The sequence below is a fragment of the Ruditapes philippinarum genome, unplaced genomic scaffold, assembly GCF_026571515.1.
Source record: "Ruditapes philippinarum isolate M1 unplaced genomic scaffold, ASM2657151v2 ctg12991_1_1_1_1, whole genome shotgun sequence".
Taxonomy (NCBI): Eukaryota; Metazoa; Mollusca; class Bivalvia; order Venerida; family Veneridae; genus Ruditapes; species Ruditapes philippinarum.
The window spans coordinates 1-19274 of record NW_026853986.1 but is presented as its reverse complement, the minus strand read 5'-3'; the positions used below and the strand labels follow the sequence as shown (position 1 = coordinate 19274).

The window sequence follows — 19274 nt, the reverse complement described above, 5'->3', positions numbered from 1 at the left end:
GATGAAAAAATAATCGATATATCAGTGTTTTGTTGATATTTGTCATTCGATAATTATCATATCGATATATTGTTGATACGCTATGCACTGAATCAATGACAGCTCTAGGTGAAACCATATTTGCCTTGTATTTGGAAGTTGATACTGACATTAAATTGTTATAAGTTTATTACAAAAATGGATTGTACTTTATTTTATTCTCTGATTCAGACAAGGAACATAGTTTTAAAGATACATGTAACATGGATCAGATTGGATCACTAGAGTTAGATAATGAAGAGTCCTGCTCCACACCTATTTTGGAAATCAGTATGTATTATTTCTGTTTAAAGTTTTTGATTTAAAAGGTATCTAAAATTAAAAATGTTTGCCTTCCATCATTGATTTCCCTGCTTTTTGGTCTCCTTTGTGCATGTATTGCGTAATGACTGAGCAGCATCACAGAAAACATGTCTTATGTAATTCTTTTCTAACTGTATAAATAGAACATGTATTTTACTGAAATCATTTAAAATAGGTATGAAAATGAATCACAGATAAGTAATGATGAAAAAATTATCGATATATCAGTGTATCGTTGATATTTGTCATTCGATAATTATCATATCTATATATTGTTGATATGCTATGCACAGAATCAATGACAGCTCTAGGTGAAACCATATTTGCCTTGTATTTGGAAGTTGATACTGACATAAAATTGTTATAAGTTTATTACAAAAATGGATTGTACTTTATTTTATTCTCTGATTCAGACAAGGAACATAGTTTTAAAGATACATGTAACATGGATCAGATTGGATCACTAGAGTTAGATAATGAAGAGTCCTGCTCCACACCTATTTTGGAAATCAGTATGTATTATTTCTGTTTAAAGTTTTTGATTTAAAAGGTATCTAAAATTATAAATTTTTGCCTTCCATCATTGATTTCCCTGCTTTTTGGTCTCCTTTGTGCATGTATTGCATAATGACTGAGCAGCATCACAGAAAACATGTATTTTACTGAAATCATTTAAAATAGGTATGAAAATGAATCACAGATAATTAATGATGAAAGAATTATCGATATATCAGTGTATTGTTGATATTTGTCATTCGATAATTATCATATCTATATATTGTTGATATGCTATGCACTGAATCAATGACAGCTCTAGGTGAAACCATATTTGCCTTGTATTTGGAAGTTGATACTGACATAAAATTGTTATAAGTTTATTACAAAAATGGATTGTACTTTATTTTATTCTCTGATTCAGACAAGGAACATAGTTTTAAAGATACATGTAACATGGATCAGATTGGATCACTAGAGTTAGATAATGAAGACTCCTGCTCAACAACTATTTCGGAAATCAGTATGTATTATTTCTGTTTAAAGTTTTTGATAATGTCTTGAAATGCATTTGATGTTTTAGCACGGCAACTTTTTTTATTGTGATAAAACAAGAGTTAATAGATTACGGCCTAAAGAAAGTGTGAAAGTGAAAGAACTTGTGTTGATAAACAGTAAAATGGTTAAAAATTTTAAGAAGATATTTATGAAATGTTCTGTGTTGAATAAATACTTTAACATTGCAAAAGCTAACAGGTTAATTCACATGTGAAATTTTTGTTTGTTATTATATTTTACAGTTCCACTACAACAACAGTGTGCTGCAGTACCAGTCATTCAAGAGACTGAATATAACAGGTTATTCATTTTTTTCTTGTTCAGTAGTTTGTGTTCTCTCGACATGCCCACTGGATTTTTTTTAAAGTGGGTTGGCTTAAAAAATGTGGGTACACACTTTGCCTAACAAACCAAAAGACGTGGATTTAAATCTGAAATGCACGTATATCCTTTATCAATAAATGCAATATTAATGTAGGTTGACCTTTTGATGTCATTTTTTACTTAATTGATATTCAAAAGCGGCTGCTCATGTGCAAATTTATGCAAATGACTAGTTTTACAAACGCGGGTCTATGAAGCACTGTAAAAAACAGAATGCGACTATGAACAGAATTTTGAAGAAGTACAGCGTTTCCATTGGAAGACAAATAAAGTTGGACACTAAAAACTTATCTTGTTTAGTGCAAAGTATTCTTCTGATTTGAAGTTTACACTAACTGTTTTGAATGATGAGCATGAACACAAAACTCATAGTTATAGAACTGCAGACATCTATCAGCATGCCCACTCAATTTTAAATGTAGGGGTACATGTACCCCCTGTCATTGAAAATTGGGGGTACATTTCAAAATCTGGGAGTACACATAAGTTTAAACATGTTTTTGTTTGTAAGAACATTTTATATAAATGTAGTATAATATAGCATAATTATTGTTTTGTTTTGTTAATATTTTTCATGAAATTATTTCATTTTAATGCATCAACACATGGAAATCGTTTTTTGTTTGGTTTTCTTTTTTTTCACCTTTATACCAAATAAAATTTTATTCTGGTTAAATAAGTCCACTCTATAGACAAAATGTTTATATTTGTTAAAAAAAAAACGTAAATGTATATAGGCAGCGTTTAGCGGAATGAATAGGAAAATCGTGTACAGCTTCACACAGTGTGTTAAGAGATTCATCCGATCGACAATTATTTTAGCAAATATCTTCAAAATGGGGGCAAATTGAAGATCGATATTTAAAGATTTAAAGCTGATTTAATAATAAAAGTACAATTCATTCTCATGTTTGGCTTGGAAACTGAGAATTTTTGCGAAATTTTAGGGTTTCTGAAATTCCGGCGAACGTGAAATCGCCGATGTTCGGGATCAATTTTCGGATCGAAGAAAAGCGTACGTGTATTTTGGTTAGTTGTCCTGGCATTTCGGCACAATATGTTAAATTATTAAAACTCTTATAGAACGTTTTTGCAAGAATGAAACGAATGCAAAATTTTGCTTAGAAAGTTCCGAAAATTTCGAGAATAATTCAAAATTACACTCATTTGTAATTTGAGAAAACAGTCTTTAAACTTGCGGTGTAAATAGTCGATATTCTTATCCTTTTGTCGGTAAAATTTGCTTATTTCCAATCAACTGTTGATCAAAGATGTTAAATTATCACCTCGTGTTATATCTGGTAATTACATGTACAGCGTGTGTATACATTAGTCTGATCTCTATTGCGTGATAATGATTGAAAGTGTTATCGCTGATTGGCTAATCGCTTCACGGGTCGATGTGCATAGGACCGCCTACCTATAGACTGACACGCGCTGACGTATTTGTGGTCGTTTGATGCGACTCCAGGCAAAATTATGCGTACATAGGCTATCCCAAACGTTCATTCTGACGATTTTACTTTGCGTGCATGTACCCCCTGCTTACAATTTTTATGCGTGCATCTAGAATTTTGTGCGTGAATTACGCACTGTAGTGCGTGAATGGGCATGCTGTTTATTTGATTTAACATAAGCGTTAGATAAAAATGTCATAATGCCTATATCACCTCATTAAATTTCTTAGAGTTTTAGTAACTGTATTAAGCCATTAATTGTATTTAATTGTATTTGTAGGAAAGTATCAGACAAGCAGACTCATTCAAAGAAAAAGGTTTGGAAAAAGGTGAGTAATGTGCAAAAGAAGATTCTGAAAGTATCGTTTTGATATACAGTTCAACCTTGATTATTTGAAATGCCAGGGACTACAAGTTTACTTCGAATAATTGATAATCCAAGTCTGTATGTAGTATTTGTTGACTATTACTCAACTTTGACCTAAGTGTCAGTCATTATATTTCTGCAGTAACAGGAACAGTCTAACAAATTATACTAGTAACATTAAAAATGTGTAAGTTTTATTGATACAGTGGAACCTGTCTAATCCGAACTAGTCCGGACCAGAAGAAAAGGTTTCCGGATAAGAAGGTCTTATCCGATTCAGTGATTATCCGAATTCACTGACAGTTTCCATTAATCTCCATTACCTTATCACATATCATTTAATTTGTTACAAAAGATATTTCTGTTGCATCATTTCTAAATATTTATTGAAGGTGACGAAAAACAATCAATTAAGCAATAAAAGTAGATATCAAGGCAAGCTAAGTGTAATTTTCACACCTTTGCAGATAATACGTTTCACCCATTAATCAAGAGAAATTACTCTAATTAGTTTGGTGTATGTTTACACCCGCAAGATGTGCGATTTTTTTGTTATTTTAAATGTAGGTGTGACATTTGGCAAAATCTGTTCGGCTCCCAGAGGTTAATTTAACAGTAAAATAAGAACAAAAATTGAAAGACTCGTCCGAAATTCAGAGTAGACCGGTTCCGGATCGAAAACGTTTTTTTACTATTGAAAATAGAACAAAAAAATCGGGACCATACACTTCGTTCGGATAAGAAAGGATTCCAGATTAGAAGGGTTCGGATTAGCAAGGCTCCACTGTACTAAATGAATACACACATGTTTTTTGTTGTTGTATTTTTACCTGTTTACATGGTATAAGCACATATTTAAGATATAATTGCTTTACATAAAAATTGTCCTGTTGTAAGTAAAAATATGTTTGCTACTTTATATCTTTAATTGAAATCATAATGATGAACTCTTAAAGAAGGAATCACTCGTGCACAGATAATTATGATTAATTAAAGTTAACTAGACGGAATGCAGTTACCATGAAAGAGTAGAAACACATTTGATAGTTTGAAATATTTATAACAATTTAGAGACAATCAGCACATGCTTAGTCAAGAATTGTATGGTGTGAAATTGGTTCATATCAAATTTGCTTGATTTTGAAAAAAAGGTTTTTGTATTTACTTATATAGTGGATGATTAGAGACCACATGAATACTTCAGTCGGAAGTGTTCAAATAATAGCTGTTGAATAAGCAGGGTTGAACTGTAGTTAAATATAGCCCCTTTAATCCATATTTTAAATATTTAATACAATGTTTTGATTTTTAGTAAATTTTTAACAAGTCATATCAATATAATCTACAACTTTTATAAAGTTGTATCAGACAAATAACGTAATGTTCATGTTGATTTTAATATACTCCAGGTATATTACACGTACATGCACAGGCTTCAATACTTTACATTAACCATACGCGAGTTGTCCCAATATTCTGTGACAAGATTGTTTAAAAGCAGAATAAAATAAGTACAAATTTGATATTTAATATGTTATAAACCCATATAATTGAAACATTTTCACAAATTTACATAGAAAAATATCAACAAACAACAAAAATATGCCATAAACACCATGGCAAATAACTGAATCGCGGCGCATGTCAAAGACAGCGTGAAATCTATATAAGGCACCTTTCTCAAATACTCACAATGGCTTTCAATGCATAATGTTACCCATAAATCATCAATTACAGACTTAAATCATGTGGTTGTTAATGTCTGTTGAATGTTTGGATACCATTCATTAATTCTTTGCTATACACGAACTTCTGGTCTCGTTTTTTTTGCTTTTAACTGCAGGAAATAGGCATGGAAGATCAGTCTTCCTATCTGTGCTTTCCTTATTTTCGTTTTTTGTAGCGCAAAACTCTGGTTCCATTCATGCCTTTAGTAAACAAATGCTCAGGATATGTTGCTAAACTGTTCTATATGGTATATTTGTTGAAAATCGTAACATGTGTCATCTCGAAATAGACATGAAACCTGAGTGACTTGTCACTGCGCCGCAAATTCTTCTAACTTTGCCATTTTAATTTTCCTATTTTACATGAGATATTTTCATTTATTTGTATCTTTTTGCGTTTCTTAAGTTATCTAACTCAAATTTTCTGAGATGATGTAAACATAGCAGTAGAGAAAGTCAACGTGACATTGTGCAGACACATCATCATATATTTAAAATATAGGTAATTAATTTAAGCCTATTCATAGCAAAATGCAAATTATTTGACGTGCGCCAGGAACTCAAACCAATGTCATTGATACTGAAAAATTCTTATTAACTAGAGTGAAATTTTTGTAAATGATTTGTTGTAATGTGAAAGAATAAACTTAACAGTTATATGCGTGAATTATTTTCTATTGGCGTTAAAAATGAACCGTCTATAAAATTTGTCATGGACTTTTGGGACAACCCTTGTACTTTACATTTATAAAGGTTGATATGAATATTCTGGTCTCCTTAAACCATACTTTACATTTATAAAGGTTGATATGAATATTCTGGTCTCCTTAAACCATACTTTACATTTATAAAGGTTGATATGAATATTCTGGTCTCCTTAAACCATACTTTACATTTATTAAGGTTGACATGAATATTCTGGTCTCCTTAAACCATACTTTACATTTATAAAGGTTGACATGAATATTCTGGTCTCCTTAAACCATACTTTACATTTATTAAGGTTGACATGAATAATCTGGTCTCCTTAAACCATACTTTACATTTATAAATGTTTTGATGATCGTACTGCATTTCATAATGATTTACAATCTTAATGAAAAATAATAAATGCCAAAACACAGTGTTTCTTCCAGATCGCGTTTTTTACGCATTTTTTACGGCCTTGACGCAATGAGACTCAATTTGTGTGTTTCCAGTGACGCAGTAATTTATTCTCTATTAATTTACAGTAAATCTCAAATTATGACAATTTCAAATCCATTGCAAACTATTTAACAAATTTAAATACAAATCATGCACTGCTTTGATTTTACAACTTAATACCTTTCAATTTAATTGTCCGTTAATCAGACAAAAATTCCCTTTTATGTATCCAAGAGGACAATATAAATATCCAATTATTGTCCACTTTTCTATCAATTAATCAATTTTCAAAACATAATTCCGTATGTACTACACAACCCACTTTCCATTGTTACACATTTTACCTGTATACAGTACTGCTAGTGACGTAGCTATACGACCAAATATGGTAAGGATGATGCAACTGTGTAAACAACTGCCTTGCTGATTTAAATTTAAGTTGTCAGTACATATTAAGCTGCATTAATTACAGTAGCTAACTGGGGGTAATTAAATTAAAGAATTTTCAAATTATTTTTATGCAACATTTTCTGTTCTATTCATCTATTATTTTCCATGGCTGAATGAATAATAGGAAAGAGGCTAATAAATTAGTGGTTCCAGTTCTTTTATGTACTTATTGGCTAATGAAAGAAAATTAATGGTTTGGCATAACCCTAAAAAAATTTAAGTGACCCTTAAAATCTGATACAGGGGGTCAAAAATGACCCCCAAAAAATTGAAGCTGGAAGACACACTGAAAACGTGCCGTGATTTAACGCAAGAAACACTCTGGCAATAACAAAAGTTATCATAAGTATTCTGTGACCTTCAGAGCTATATCAAGAACTCCAGGACATTTGAAAAATCTGGTATAAATCTGTTAGCCGGTGCTTTATGTTTGCAATTTTGCATTATAATTCGGTAATTATGTATGGCAAGGATGAAGACCAGAAATAAACAGGTCATTTCTTCTGAACTGGCAAATAATTTGGAATTTTTTCTCAAAACTACCAGATTTTAAGCAAGAGGCAATGACAAATGGCCTATGAATTGGTTTTTAATACAAGATGTAAGACAAGCTTAATCACTTAAGTTTTATTTAGCTTCTAAAACTCATTTTTGAAAAATGAAAATATCCATTTTTGACGAGTGTTTTTGTAGTATATACAAATGTTTTCGAGCGAACTCCTTGACAGTTATCACAAGAGGATGAGCTTTTGTGATCGCTTTTCGTCCGGTGTCCGGCCGTTTTGAATCTTTTACTTTAAATGACATCTCCTTATAAACCACTAAGCTAATTTCATCTAAACTTTACAGGAATGTTCCTTTGGCAGTCACCTATAAAATTTGTTCAAAGAATTTAATTCCATGCAGAACTCTGGTTGCCATGGCAACCGAAAGAAAAAACTTTAAATATCTTCTTTTAACCATAAGAGCTAGAGCTTAGATATTTGGCATGAAACATCTTCTAGTGAGTGTCAACCAAATTTGTTCAAATAAAAGCCCTGGGGTCAAAATTGGCCCTGCCCCAGGGGGTCATTGATTATCCCTATATGCATATAGTAAAACTTAAAAAAATCTTCTTTTAAAGAACCGAAAGAGCTAGAGCTAAGATATTTAGCATGAAACATGTTCTAATGAATGTCTACCAAGTATGTTCAAATAAAAGCCCTGGGGTCAAAATTGGCCCTGCCCCGGGGGTCAATGATTTACCTTATTTACGTAAAGCAAAAACTTAAAAAATCTTTTTTTAAGAAAACCAAATAGCTAAGGTTTAGATACTAAGCATGAAACATCTTCTAGTGAGTGTCTACCAAGTTTGTTCAAATAAAAGCCCTGGGGTCAAAATTGGCCCACCCCTGGGGTCATTCATTTTCCTTATATGTGTATAACAAAACTTAAAAAATCTCCTCTTTGAAAAAACTCAAATAGCTAGAGTTTAGATATTAAGCACGAAGCATTTTCTAGTGAGTGTCTACAAAGTTTGTTCAAATAAAAGCCCTTTGGTAAAAATTGGCCCGGCCCCGGGGGACATTGATTTTCCTTATATGTGTATAGCAAAAACTTAAAAATCTTCTTTAAAAAATCCGAATAGCTAGAGTTTCGATATTAAGCATGAAACATTTGCTAGTAAGTGTCTACAATGATTGTTCAAATAAAAGCCCTTGGTTAAAACTGGCCCTGCCCCAGGTGTGTCATTGTGTTTAACTATATGTGTAAAAAAAAAAAACTTGAAAAAAAGACCTTAGATGTTTAGCATGAAACATCTCCTAATGGGTGTCTACCAAGTTTGTTCAAATAAAAGCCCTGGGGTTTAAACTGGCCCCACTCCGGGGGCCTATATACAGGTGAGCGACTTCAGGGCCATCATGGCCCTCTTGTTTATGAATTGCTGTCCTTATGTTCTATAGTTTTCAAGAGCATGCTGCCCAGCTTAAAGAATATTTTAAGATACATCTCTTGGGATTTCACTTATTGCACCAAGGTCTGTTTCTTTAATATACTTCTTCATTTTTTCAGAAGCCTGATAGATTCTGCAAGTTTTGTCATCAGATTGTTAAAGGTGGAAAACTGAAACGCCATATTGAAAGGAAACACAAGACAGACATAGGGCAAATATTAGCTAACTCACCATCTGTGAAGAAGGAGTACTTTGATCAAATAAGGCGGGATGGAATTCATGAGTATAATGTTAAACAAATGGAAAAAAGCCTAGAACCATCAATGAGAGAAAGAATCCCTGTGAAAAAAGATAGTCTCAGACTCTGTGAGGATTGTAAGGGTTATTATTCAAATAAGTATTTTTTTAAACATAAATGTCTTGCCCTTAAGCCTACTCCAATGAAACCTAGTTTGATGTTATCAACAAATGATGCAGAAATAAAGAAAGATACAGAGTTCCAGGCAATACTGAATAGGTTTCATGATGACTTTGTTGGAAATTTGTGCAGAACAAATGACATAATTATAATGATTGGTTACAGACACTTCAATTTAAGAAGACACGAGAATGGTAAGGAAGATGAAGTTAGGAAGGTGGTTATGTCTGAAATGCGCTCTTTGGCAAGGCTGTATTCAGAATTTGAAATGCATTGTACAGGAAAAACTGTGGAAGATATGCTGTCAAGAACTCATTTAGAAGATTTGTGTGAAGCAGTTAACACTTTGACAAAAAGAGAAAACAACTCTGAGAAACATGGTCTGAAACTTCATTTAGATGCAGTGATATTAAGATCAGTCAAGGCACTGAAAGGTTATTATGCTTCTAAAGAACAAGATGACAAAAAAAAAGAGTTAAAGCATTTCAAAGATGCATATGAATATAAGTCAAAAATTCTTTACCCCAAAGCTAGACAGATGTGTATCAACAACTCATTCGAAAAGGCAAGGAAACCAGCCAACCTGCCAGATGAAATGGAGTTGAGAAAATTAAAGAACTTTATAGAAAAAGAAATAGTGGAGATAACGCAAAACTTCCATATTAAAGATTATGCTTATCTCAGAACACTTGTTGTCTCAAGATTAACTCTTTTCAATGCAAGAAGAGGAGAAGAAGCATCCAGGATGCTTTTGTCTGAATGGGATGATGCTATGAAGTCGACATGGCTTCCAGAGGAGCAGGTTGAACAAATTGATGACGAGGCTGTGAAATATTTAGTAGGGCAATTTAAACTCTGTTACCTCCAAGGAAAGGGCAAGAAATTTGCCCCTGTTCTTGTTCCAAATGACATTGTTAAAGCAATTGATATTTTGGTGAAAGAAAGATACAGTTTTGGAATATCAAACAGCAACAAACATGTTTTTGCTACGAAAGAAAGAAGTGGAACTACATCTCACTGTTCAGGCTGGCATGCCCTTAGAGAAGTTTGCAAAAAAGCAGATGTTGCTGTTTTTGTTACTGCAACTAAAATGAGACACAGACTGTCCACTGTTTATGCTAGCCTTGACATGTCAGTTGCCGACCAAAAGATATTTTTGGAACATATGGGCCATGAAAAAGACATCAACAAAGATAATTATCAATGCCCACAAGGAATCCGAACAGTTAAAGTTATGGGGAAAATGCTTAAAAGTATTGACAAAGGTAATGTTTTTAAAGTTTTTGTCATTTTTTCTACCATCTAAAGCCTTCTGGAGTTTCAAAAAATTTCAAATTTAATATTTTTAGACAGAAAACACCAAAAGCTTAGGAATTGTGGTCAATAAATGTTACCATGAAAAAAGTTTTACTTAAAGTAAAAAGACTAGAATACAATAAAACAATTTTTTTATATTTTTTTTGGCTTCATAATGAATATATTCTCATTCATATATATCTTATAGTTGATTTGTTAAGTATGAATTGAGAAAATGTTATCATGGATTATTTATTACCGTATAATGTTATTTTACCTTTTGTAAAGCGAAGAAAACAAATATATATATGATAGTAGAATGACAAACTGTGAAGAAAACTTCATATATGTATATATATATATATACACTGGAGCCCCGTCATAGCGCTCATGTTGGGGTCCATGATCTCAAGACCACGCTGTAACAAGTTAATGTTAATAACACTCATTGTATTATTACTGCGAAATATCGCATTACCCCAACCACGCCAAAACTTATAATGCTTATGAGCGGTAATGATTGTTTACTTTCGTATCAATGGATATCGTCCATTTTCCAAATATTTGTATTTATTTTATGCTTTTCAGTGGATTACTGATTTATCCGTGAAAATTATATTTGGTAATTTCACAGTGAAAATTATCAAAATATAATTTCACTTTTTTCAATGACGAAACGACTTTTTTAAGATTTTCCCCATGTGGTACCTCAATTTTATTTTTGTTGACAATTCTGACAATGTCAGGCTGTTTAAAGAAAAAGCAATGCTGAAATTGATAAATACATTAAACGTCAAAAGTAATAAAAAGAAGAAAACTTACTTCTATTCATTCAAATTCCAATCACCAAATTTCGTCTCTAAATTTTTTGTTTCATTTTTACATTCTGAAAAATACATTCCTTCCACATGCAAACTGCTCTTGATGACATTTGGGCATATTAAAGTATCCTACGAGTAATAACTGCCGTATGCTTTATGAAAAATTAAAAAGCAATGACAGCTACAGCTCGTAGAACAATTAAACCACCCAGTGTTCCGAGCAAGTTCCAAGTCTTCCATTTTCATAGCTGCTTTTTTCATGTTTTCACATCTGTCAACACTTATTTTTTGTCTGTTTCAATCCTCATACTGGGCCCTCTATGTATTGCGCATAGGTAAGACCGGGCTATAACAAGAGCACGTGACTATGTTAACGCATGGTTTTGGCCCCGTTATAGCATGGGCAAAAAAGGGAAAAATAGCCGATTTTATGCTATAATAGCTAATAAGGTATAAACATGAAAAAAAAAACATAATCGGCAAAAAATACGATTTTTGTGGGGAGCCAAGGTTATGAGTGTTATACTGAGATTAGCGTTATATCAGAGAGCATTAAAACGCAGCTGCAGTGTATATATGATTCAATATAGAACCCGGAACATTATGAACCATAAAACTATTTTTTGTTTTTACTTATAAAGATGCTTAGAAATCGAATTTATGTTTGTTTTACAAACTGATTCATTTCACAGGTGACATCTGTACCCATTATAACAAGAAGTTGGTAGAACCAGTAGAGTTGTCGAGAAGCCAAAAGTACACTGTTTCAAAAGATCCTAGAAATACTGAAAAAGCAGATCTGTCCTGTGAGGATGAACAAACAGGCAAGAAATTTGTTAAATATCAGAAGTAACTTAGTATTCCTTTAACAGCTCTTAAGTAGTTAGATAATCAGTGGACAGGATAATGACTTTGTGCATGCTCCTATTGATATATAAATATTATGTTACCAGGGAACCCAACATGCTTTAAATAGCCTGATCCACAATATAAACTATTCAAAAAATTTTAAGGGTCACTTATGTGGTCTGTATTAATTATTGTTTAGTATATTGAATAGTTAATGATACATGAAAATTCGTTTGTATGGTTTATTTGATAAAAGCGATAAATTAGTCATCTGAGTTTTAAAGTTATTGAACTGAATTTAAAATTATAAAGTTGAAAATTGGTAAATTACAGAAAATTTGTAAAAGTGATTATTTTTCTAAATTCTGCCTGAAATAAGTTTCAGTGTCCTGTAAGGTGTTCATGGGCATTAATTACAGCCTGACAGCGCCTTGTCATGCTGAAAATGAGCTTATTGATCTATTTAACCCCCTGAAGGGTGGCATATAGTAATCGCACTGTCCCGCCTTCTGTCCATCCATCCACTCCATAATCATGTCCTTGCGTCATCTTTTAAACTGCCGGGGGGATGGGGGGTGTTCATTGAACCTTCACAGGATTGTTTGTCACCAAGCCTAGTTGTTCATACTTTATTGATTTCTGCTTGAATCTTTTTTAGCACAGTAATGGCCCCTTTATGTTCAATTTTTGGGTAAAAATAAGGTTGTCCGCACTTTATCTCCAAAACTGCTGGGAGATTTCATTAAAACTTCGTAGGATTGTTTGTCACCTTGCCTAGTTGTGCATACTCAGGGCTCATCCGGAAGGGCGATTCAGGCAAAAACTTCGCCGTGTATATTCCAATTTCGCTCTTCCGATTGATCAAAGAGAAGTCAACATCGCCGATAAAATCTTAATTCCCAAATAGTAATTACTTAGCGATGTAAAGAGCAGAGATTGTATCCGCCCATATGACGACCGCTAATTATCATTATCCAATCAGAGCGTCGCTTTATACTACCCTTCTAGCTGTAAGCGAAGCGATAGACCGCCTACTCTAAACAGTAAATAATGAGAGCATCGGCCCGAAACGGTATAATTGTGTGATAGTTTTGCGAGTTTAATACGGGATTTGGCGATAATTATACATTGTTTTTTCCCCGATTATCTAAACACGTGCATTCTTCCCCAATTGATATACACGATGCACTTCGATGGTGGGTTTTTAACTCGAGTAAAGGCGATGTGCAATGGATTTTTCATGGCTATCACAAAACTGTTAGTCAATTAAAAATAATCAATTTCATTAATGATCAGCGACCGGATTAAAAACTTAATCATAGTTTTGAATGATTTCAGTCTGTTAACATAAAATTTTTACTGTAAAATTGTTATGTCGCTCACGTCATGGCTACCGGGCGAAATGCCCAAACCTAGCAGTAAAAGAAAGTTACTGATTCTGATACACCTACGCGAAAATTTAAGAAAACCATTTCGCAAAAATCTTGCGATTGGTATGTTGTAGCCAGGGTGGTGTTTGGCATTGTTCTCTTTGTAGAAATGCCAAATTTGACACAGTTTACGCACGTGGGCAAGACATCCCGGCTAAACTACATAGTCGTATATCATGTAACGTATATAACAACAAAATTTGTCAAGAAGAAGAGTTCTTATTGTTTCAATATACATATTTGTTTTAATGTCGTAAATATGACGCTCAGATTAAGATTTATCAATATTGTAAATTTTAAAAAGCATTATTTATAAAGATATTACCGAATTTAACATTTCATGAAAATAAAGGGAGGTAATTAGAAATTAATTTTCTACAATTTCTCAGTCAAATTTTTCAATAAGAAATGAATGCATGTAATTTTAGTGATCAAATATAATGTGCACAAATGTTTGCAATACATATTTTACATATTCTTTGATGTTTGAAAATTGTTTTATAAGCATAATTATATGCATATAAATCTGACATTACAACATTCAGGACTGTCAAAGAAATTTCTGTTACCAGAACAGAATAGAACAGATTTTATTAATCAATATCCAAGGTGACTTCATCTTCTAATAAAAGTGAGGAAAGAAAAAATATGAAATTGATTTTATCATCACATCTTTTCTTACACATTATTATCAACAAATGTACATGAAAATATATAAACACATATTTAGAGAAAGTTAATAAATAGCTGATCAATAGATATCAAAAATAATTTTTTATATTCATATTTGCAACTCAAAAACATTTAGATGCCAATGCCAGATCTACTACTAATTAATCAACTTTTAATTAATACTACTATTAATTAATCTACTATTAATTAATTAACTATATGTTAATGCATACACATTGGGTTGTTTCCCTTCTCCCTAATTTTCGCGAGGAAGTCACTTCTCCCTAAAATTTCCCCCCAGGATGAGCCCTGATACTTCCTTGATTTTTCGCCACTTTATAGCCACTTAATGGTAAAGTAAAATAAGCTTGGCCTCACTTCATCACCAAAACAACCTGAGACAATATTCCCCCCACCCCCCCCCATTCAATTATATTGAATGCTCACACAAATTGAAAACAAGAGCACAGAAATTCAGACATGTACACTCTGTAAACATGCCATCAAAATCTTGATTTTCAAGGTTCAAAAAGTCATCATGTACAAATCAGTAATTCCCTCATGATGTACGAATCAGTAATTCCCTTGCATGGCTATAACAAATACTATAAACTTTATTTGGAATGAAATTTATGTCCCTGCTCATCTTATTGGTAAGGTTGTCAGTGAAGAAAACAGTGGCCCTTATCAAAGTTTGAGTTGTATATGATATTTGAAAAATAATTATTATTCATATTGATTACTGTTAAATAAACACTTCTAAATTTAATATATCTATAGTTGTATAATGAGCATCAGCTTAATTTTGTGGACAATTTTCATAATATTATGTTGGATTTATACTTGTGTGACATTTTTTTGTTAAATTTCAAGGTATTTCACCACTTAAAATTTTAACCAAATATCATTATCAAAGTATGTAAAGCACAGAAATAGGCAAATTAGGTAATGAAGTTCTTTTAAAAGTTGATATTTTGCAGTTGTCTGGAAGTACAGCAAACTTTACCAATACATTTAGAGGCTCTGATTATATTAAAGTTTGTAGTTTGCAGCATATTACTTTTGATTTTTGGTATTTAAGTTTTCATTGATACTTTTCAATATTTACAATACAAAATCATTATTAACAAATATGCATTGTAGAAGATGGGCGTGAAAATTCGATGAAAGATGATGGACATTTTCAAGTGAAAGATGCTGAGCCAGTGATAGATGCGGAGCCAAAAAAATCGGGGCATCAAGGTAAGCAATAAGTAGATTATTTTTTTAATTATTTTTCTGATAATTTCTTTTGGTTGTCATGGCAACTAGATTCTTGCATGTTATCAAATTCTTTGAAAAACCTTGGAAGCCTTTCATCCAAGGAACAATCCTGCCAAATTTGGTTGAATTTTTAGCTCACCTGTCACAAAGTGACAGATGAGCTTTTGTGATCGCTTTTCGTCCGGCGTCCGTCCGTTGTCCGTCCGGCGTCCGTAAACTTTTACATTAAATGACATCTCCTCGTAAACCGCTGAGCCAATTTCATCCAAACTTCACAGGAATGTTCCTTTGGTGGTCACCTTTAAAAATTGTTCACAGAATTAAATTCCATGCAGAACTCTGGTTGCCATGGCAACCGATAGAAAAAACTTAAAATATCTTCTTTTAAAAAATCCAAAGAGGTAGAGCTAAGATATTTAGCATGAAACATCTTCTAATGGGTGTCTACCAAGTGTTATCAAATAAAAGGCCTTGGGTCAAAATAGGCCCGGCCCCAGGGGGTCATTGATTTTCCCTATATGCATATAGTAAAATCTTACAAAATCATCTTTTAAAGAACCCAAAGAGGTAGAGCTAAGATATTTAGCATGAAACATCTTCTAATGAGTGTCTATCAAGTTTGTTCAAATAAAAGCCCTGGGGTCAAAATTGGCCCCGCCCCAGGGGGTCATTGATTTTCCCTATATGCATATAGTAAAAACTTATAAATGCCCCGGGGGTCATTGATTTTATTTATGTGTATGGCAAAAAATAAAAAATCTTCTTTGAAAAAACCCAAATAGCTTGAGTTAAGATATAAAGCATGAAACATCTTCTAGTTAGTGTCTTCAAAGTTTATTCAAATAAAAGCCCTGGGGTCAAAATTGGCCCTGCCCTGGGGGACATTGATTTTCCTTATATGTGTATAGCAAAAACTTAAAAGTCTTCTTTGAAAAAAACCAAAATAGCTAGAGTTTAGATATTAAGCATGAAACATCTTTTAGTGAGTGTCTTCAAAGTTTATTTAAAAAAAGCCCTGGGGGCAAAACTGGCCTTGCCCTAGGGGTGTCATTGCTTTGAACTATATGTGTATAGTTAAAAATTAAAAAATAATTTTTAAAAAACTCAATGAGCTAGACCTTAGATGATTAGCATGAAACATCTTGTAATGGGTGTTTACCAAGTTTGTTGAAATAAAAGCCCTGGGGTTTAAACTGGCCCCATTCTGGGGGCCAAATACAGATGAGCGACTTCAGGGCCATCATGGCCCTCTTGTTAATAAATTTATTTTTTTAGAAGATTTTTTTAAGTTCACTGTAAATATACTGTCTGTGGTTGCATCAATATACAATGTCTGGTGTTAATTACTGTCTTGATTTGTAATTACATTATTATCATAATTGTCATAAAAGATATTGATGAAAATTTATTTTTGACCTTAAAACAATGCGTAACCTTAGAAATTGAGTCATCTTGTGTATGTGCTAATACGTTTGTCAATATTTCAGTCAAGTGGACTAAGAAAGATACTGCTTTACTCAAGGACTTTTTTGGGTCATGCATTTTCAGTAGGGACGTAAACAATAAGGGGCAGTTACCAAGTGAGTATTGCCACATCTTTTTGAAGGACCTTGAGCAAATTCAGGATAAAATTTAAATAGGCTAGACTTCTATCATTTGCTTTTAAACTGAGGATGTGGGTTCAAGTCTCAGTAGGGTCAACTTCTTGTCTTTCTTTTTAGCTTGACTATTCGTAGAATAATCGAGCTAATGCAGTCACCCATTTGTCGGCGTCCCTGTGGTTAAGTTTTGCATGCAAGCTGGTATCTGTATAACTACTGAAAGGAATAGATTGACACTTCACACACTTGTTCTCTGTGATTATCTAATTCCATGATTGGCATAAGTCCCATAACTCTGTTTTTTTTTTTGCATAATAATGCACCTTTTTCGACTTAGAAATTCTTGGTTAAGTTTTTGCTTGTAAGCTGGTATCTTTATAACTACTGAAGGGAATGAATTGAATCTTCACACACTTGTTCTCTGTAATTATTAACCAGGTTTTCAACAAAAACCGGGTTATTGTAATGCCGAAGTCGGTGGGCGGGCGGGCGTCAACTTTTGGTTTCCGCTCAATAACTTTAGTTTGCTTTTGCCTATTGACACCAAACTTGGTGTGTAGGTAGCTTGTATCAAGAGGCAGCTTGAGATTGCTACCCAGGTGTCTGTGATAAAGGTCAAGGTCACTGTTACTAAAAATAGAAATTCAGTTTCCACTCAATAACTTAAGTTTGCTTTGGCCTATTGACACCAAACTTGGTGTATGTATAGCTTATATCAAGAGGCAGCTTGGGATTGCTATCCATGTGTCTGTGATCAAGGTCAAGGTCACTGATACTAAAAATAGAAATTCAGTTTCTGCTCAATAACTTGAGTTTGCTTTGGCCTATTGACACCAAACTTTATGTGTAGGTAGCTTATATCAAGAGGCAGCTTGGGATTGCTACCCAGGTGTCCGTGATCAAGGTCAAGGTCACTGTTACTAAAAATAGAAATTTAGTTTCGGCTCAATAACTTCAGTTTGCTTTGACCTATTGACACCAAACTTTATGTGTATGTAGCTTATATCAAGAAGCAGCTGGGGATTGCTACCCAGGTCTGACTTAGAAATCCTTGGTTAAGTTTTTGCGTGTAAGCTGGTTTCTCGGAATGGATTGAAACTTCAGTTACTTGTTCTCTGTGATTATCTAACGTGATTGGGACTTGATGCTGGTACCTCCATAACTACTGAATGGTTTGTGCCTTTTTTGGGACAATTTTATGCATTCATAATAATAAAGCAGAGATTTACTCGATAAAACATCTTAATAACAAGCCTTTGTACCTTTTCGGACAATTTTATGTATTCATATAGGTAAGCATTTTTATACTTGATGAAACACTCTTTTGACAACTTTCGAATAGTCGAGCTTTACTGTCCTCCGACAGTTCTTTTTTCTCTATATTATTTATCTTTTTAGATAGACAAAATATGTTTTATAATTTGTATATGTACATCTGTTTATTGGCTAGAAGCTGCTTAATTTAATAACAAATGTGGTACCCAAGTCAAAACTACATGGTAAAAGTCTTTAATATTAAACAACATCAACCAATATACAGTTGACTCTTGTTGGCTCGAATGCAAAGAAAATGGCAAAAATTGTTAGAGAGTAAATACTTCAAGCCAACCGTATTGTGGCCATTTTTTTTTTTTTTATAATATATTATGGTCCTTATTAATGATTTATTGTTCTTAGAATAACTCTTGTGGTCTTTGTTTAATAAGTGATGTAGAATATTTACCATAGAGAGGAAATGCAATACAATATTATTCAGCATAAAACATACATGCTTACACAAAAATTCATTGACATGTAAGACATATTTTTACTATATAATGACTACTGTTATCATTATAGTGTCATGAGTTTTTTTTGATGTTTTTTTTTCAGGTAAGGAGCAGATTAAAGATTTTATCAACAAGTATAGGCCAGAATCGCTGTCTGACCTACCATTTCAAGAACAATACCTGAAAACACGTGCAAAACTTTTTAATGAAAGAAAAACTGTTAGGTTAACAATACAGAAAAAAATAAAAAATATTACATGTTCTAAGTAAAAACCTTGTCACGTATGATGTAGTTG

General features: G+C 32.9%; 1 protein-coding gene across 3 annotated transcripts in view; it reads left to right on the top strand.

The window, feature by feature from the left end:
• The window catches only part of LOC132738621 (uncharacterized), a 40393-nt gene extending 21128 nt beyond the window's left edge, over positions 1 to 19265 (top strand). For all 3 annotated transcript variants that reach the window (XM_060726178.1, XM_060726180.1, XM_060726179.1), the window contains 10 exons: positions 211 to 309; positions 756 to 854; positions 1262 to 1360; positions 1638 to 1695; positions 3517 to 3565; positions 8979 to 10542; positions 12087 to 12218; positions 15489 to 15587; positions 17096 to 17188; positions 19082 to 19265. In XM_060726178.1, the coding sequence (XP_060582161.1) occupies positions 211 to 309; positions 756 to 854; positions 1262 to 1360; positions 1638 to 1695; positions 3517 to 3565; positions 8979 to 10542; positions 12087 to 12218; positions 15489 to 15587; positions 17096 to 17188; positions 19082 to 19248 (2459 nt within the window). In that variant the 3' untranslated portion in view covers positions 19249 to 19265. The remainder of the gene's footprint in view (positions 1 to 210; positions 310 to 755; positions 855 to 1261; positions 1361 to 1637; positions 1696 to 3516; positions 3566 to 8978; positions 10543 to 12086; positions 12219 to 15488; positions 15588 to 17095; positions 17189 to 19081) is intronic.
• Positions 19266 to 19274: the final 9 nt, after the last annotated feature.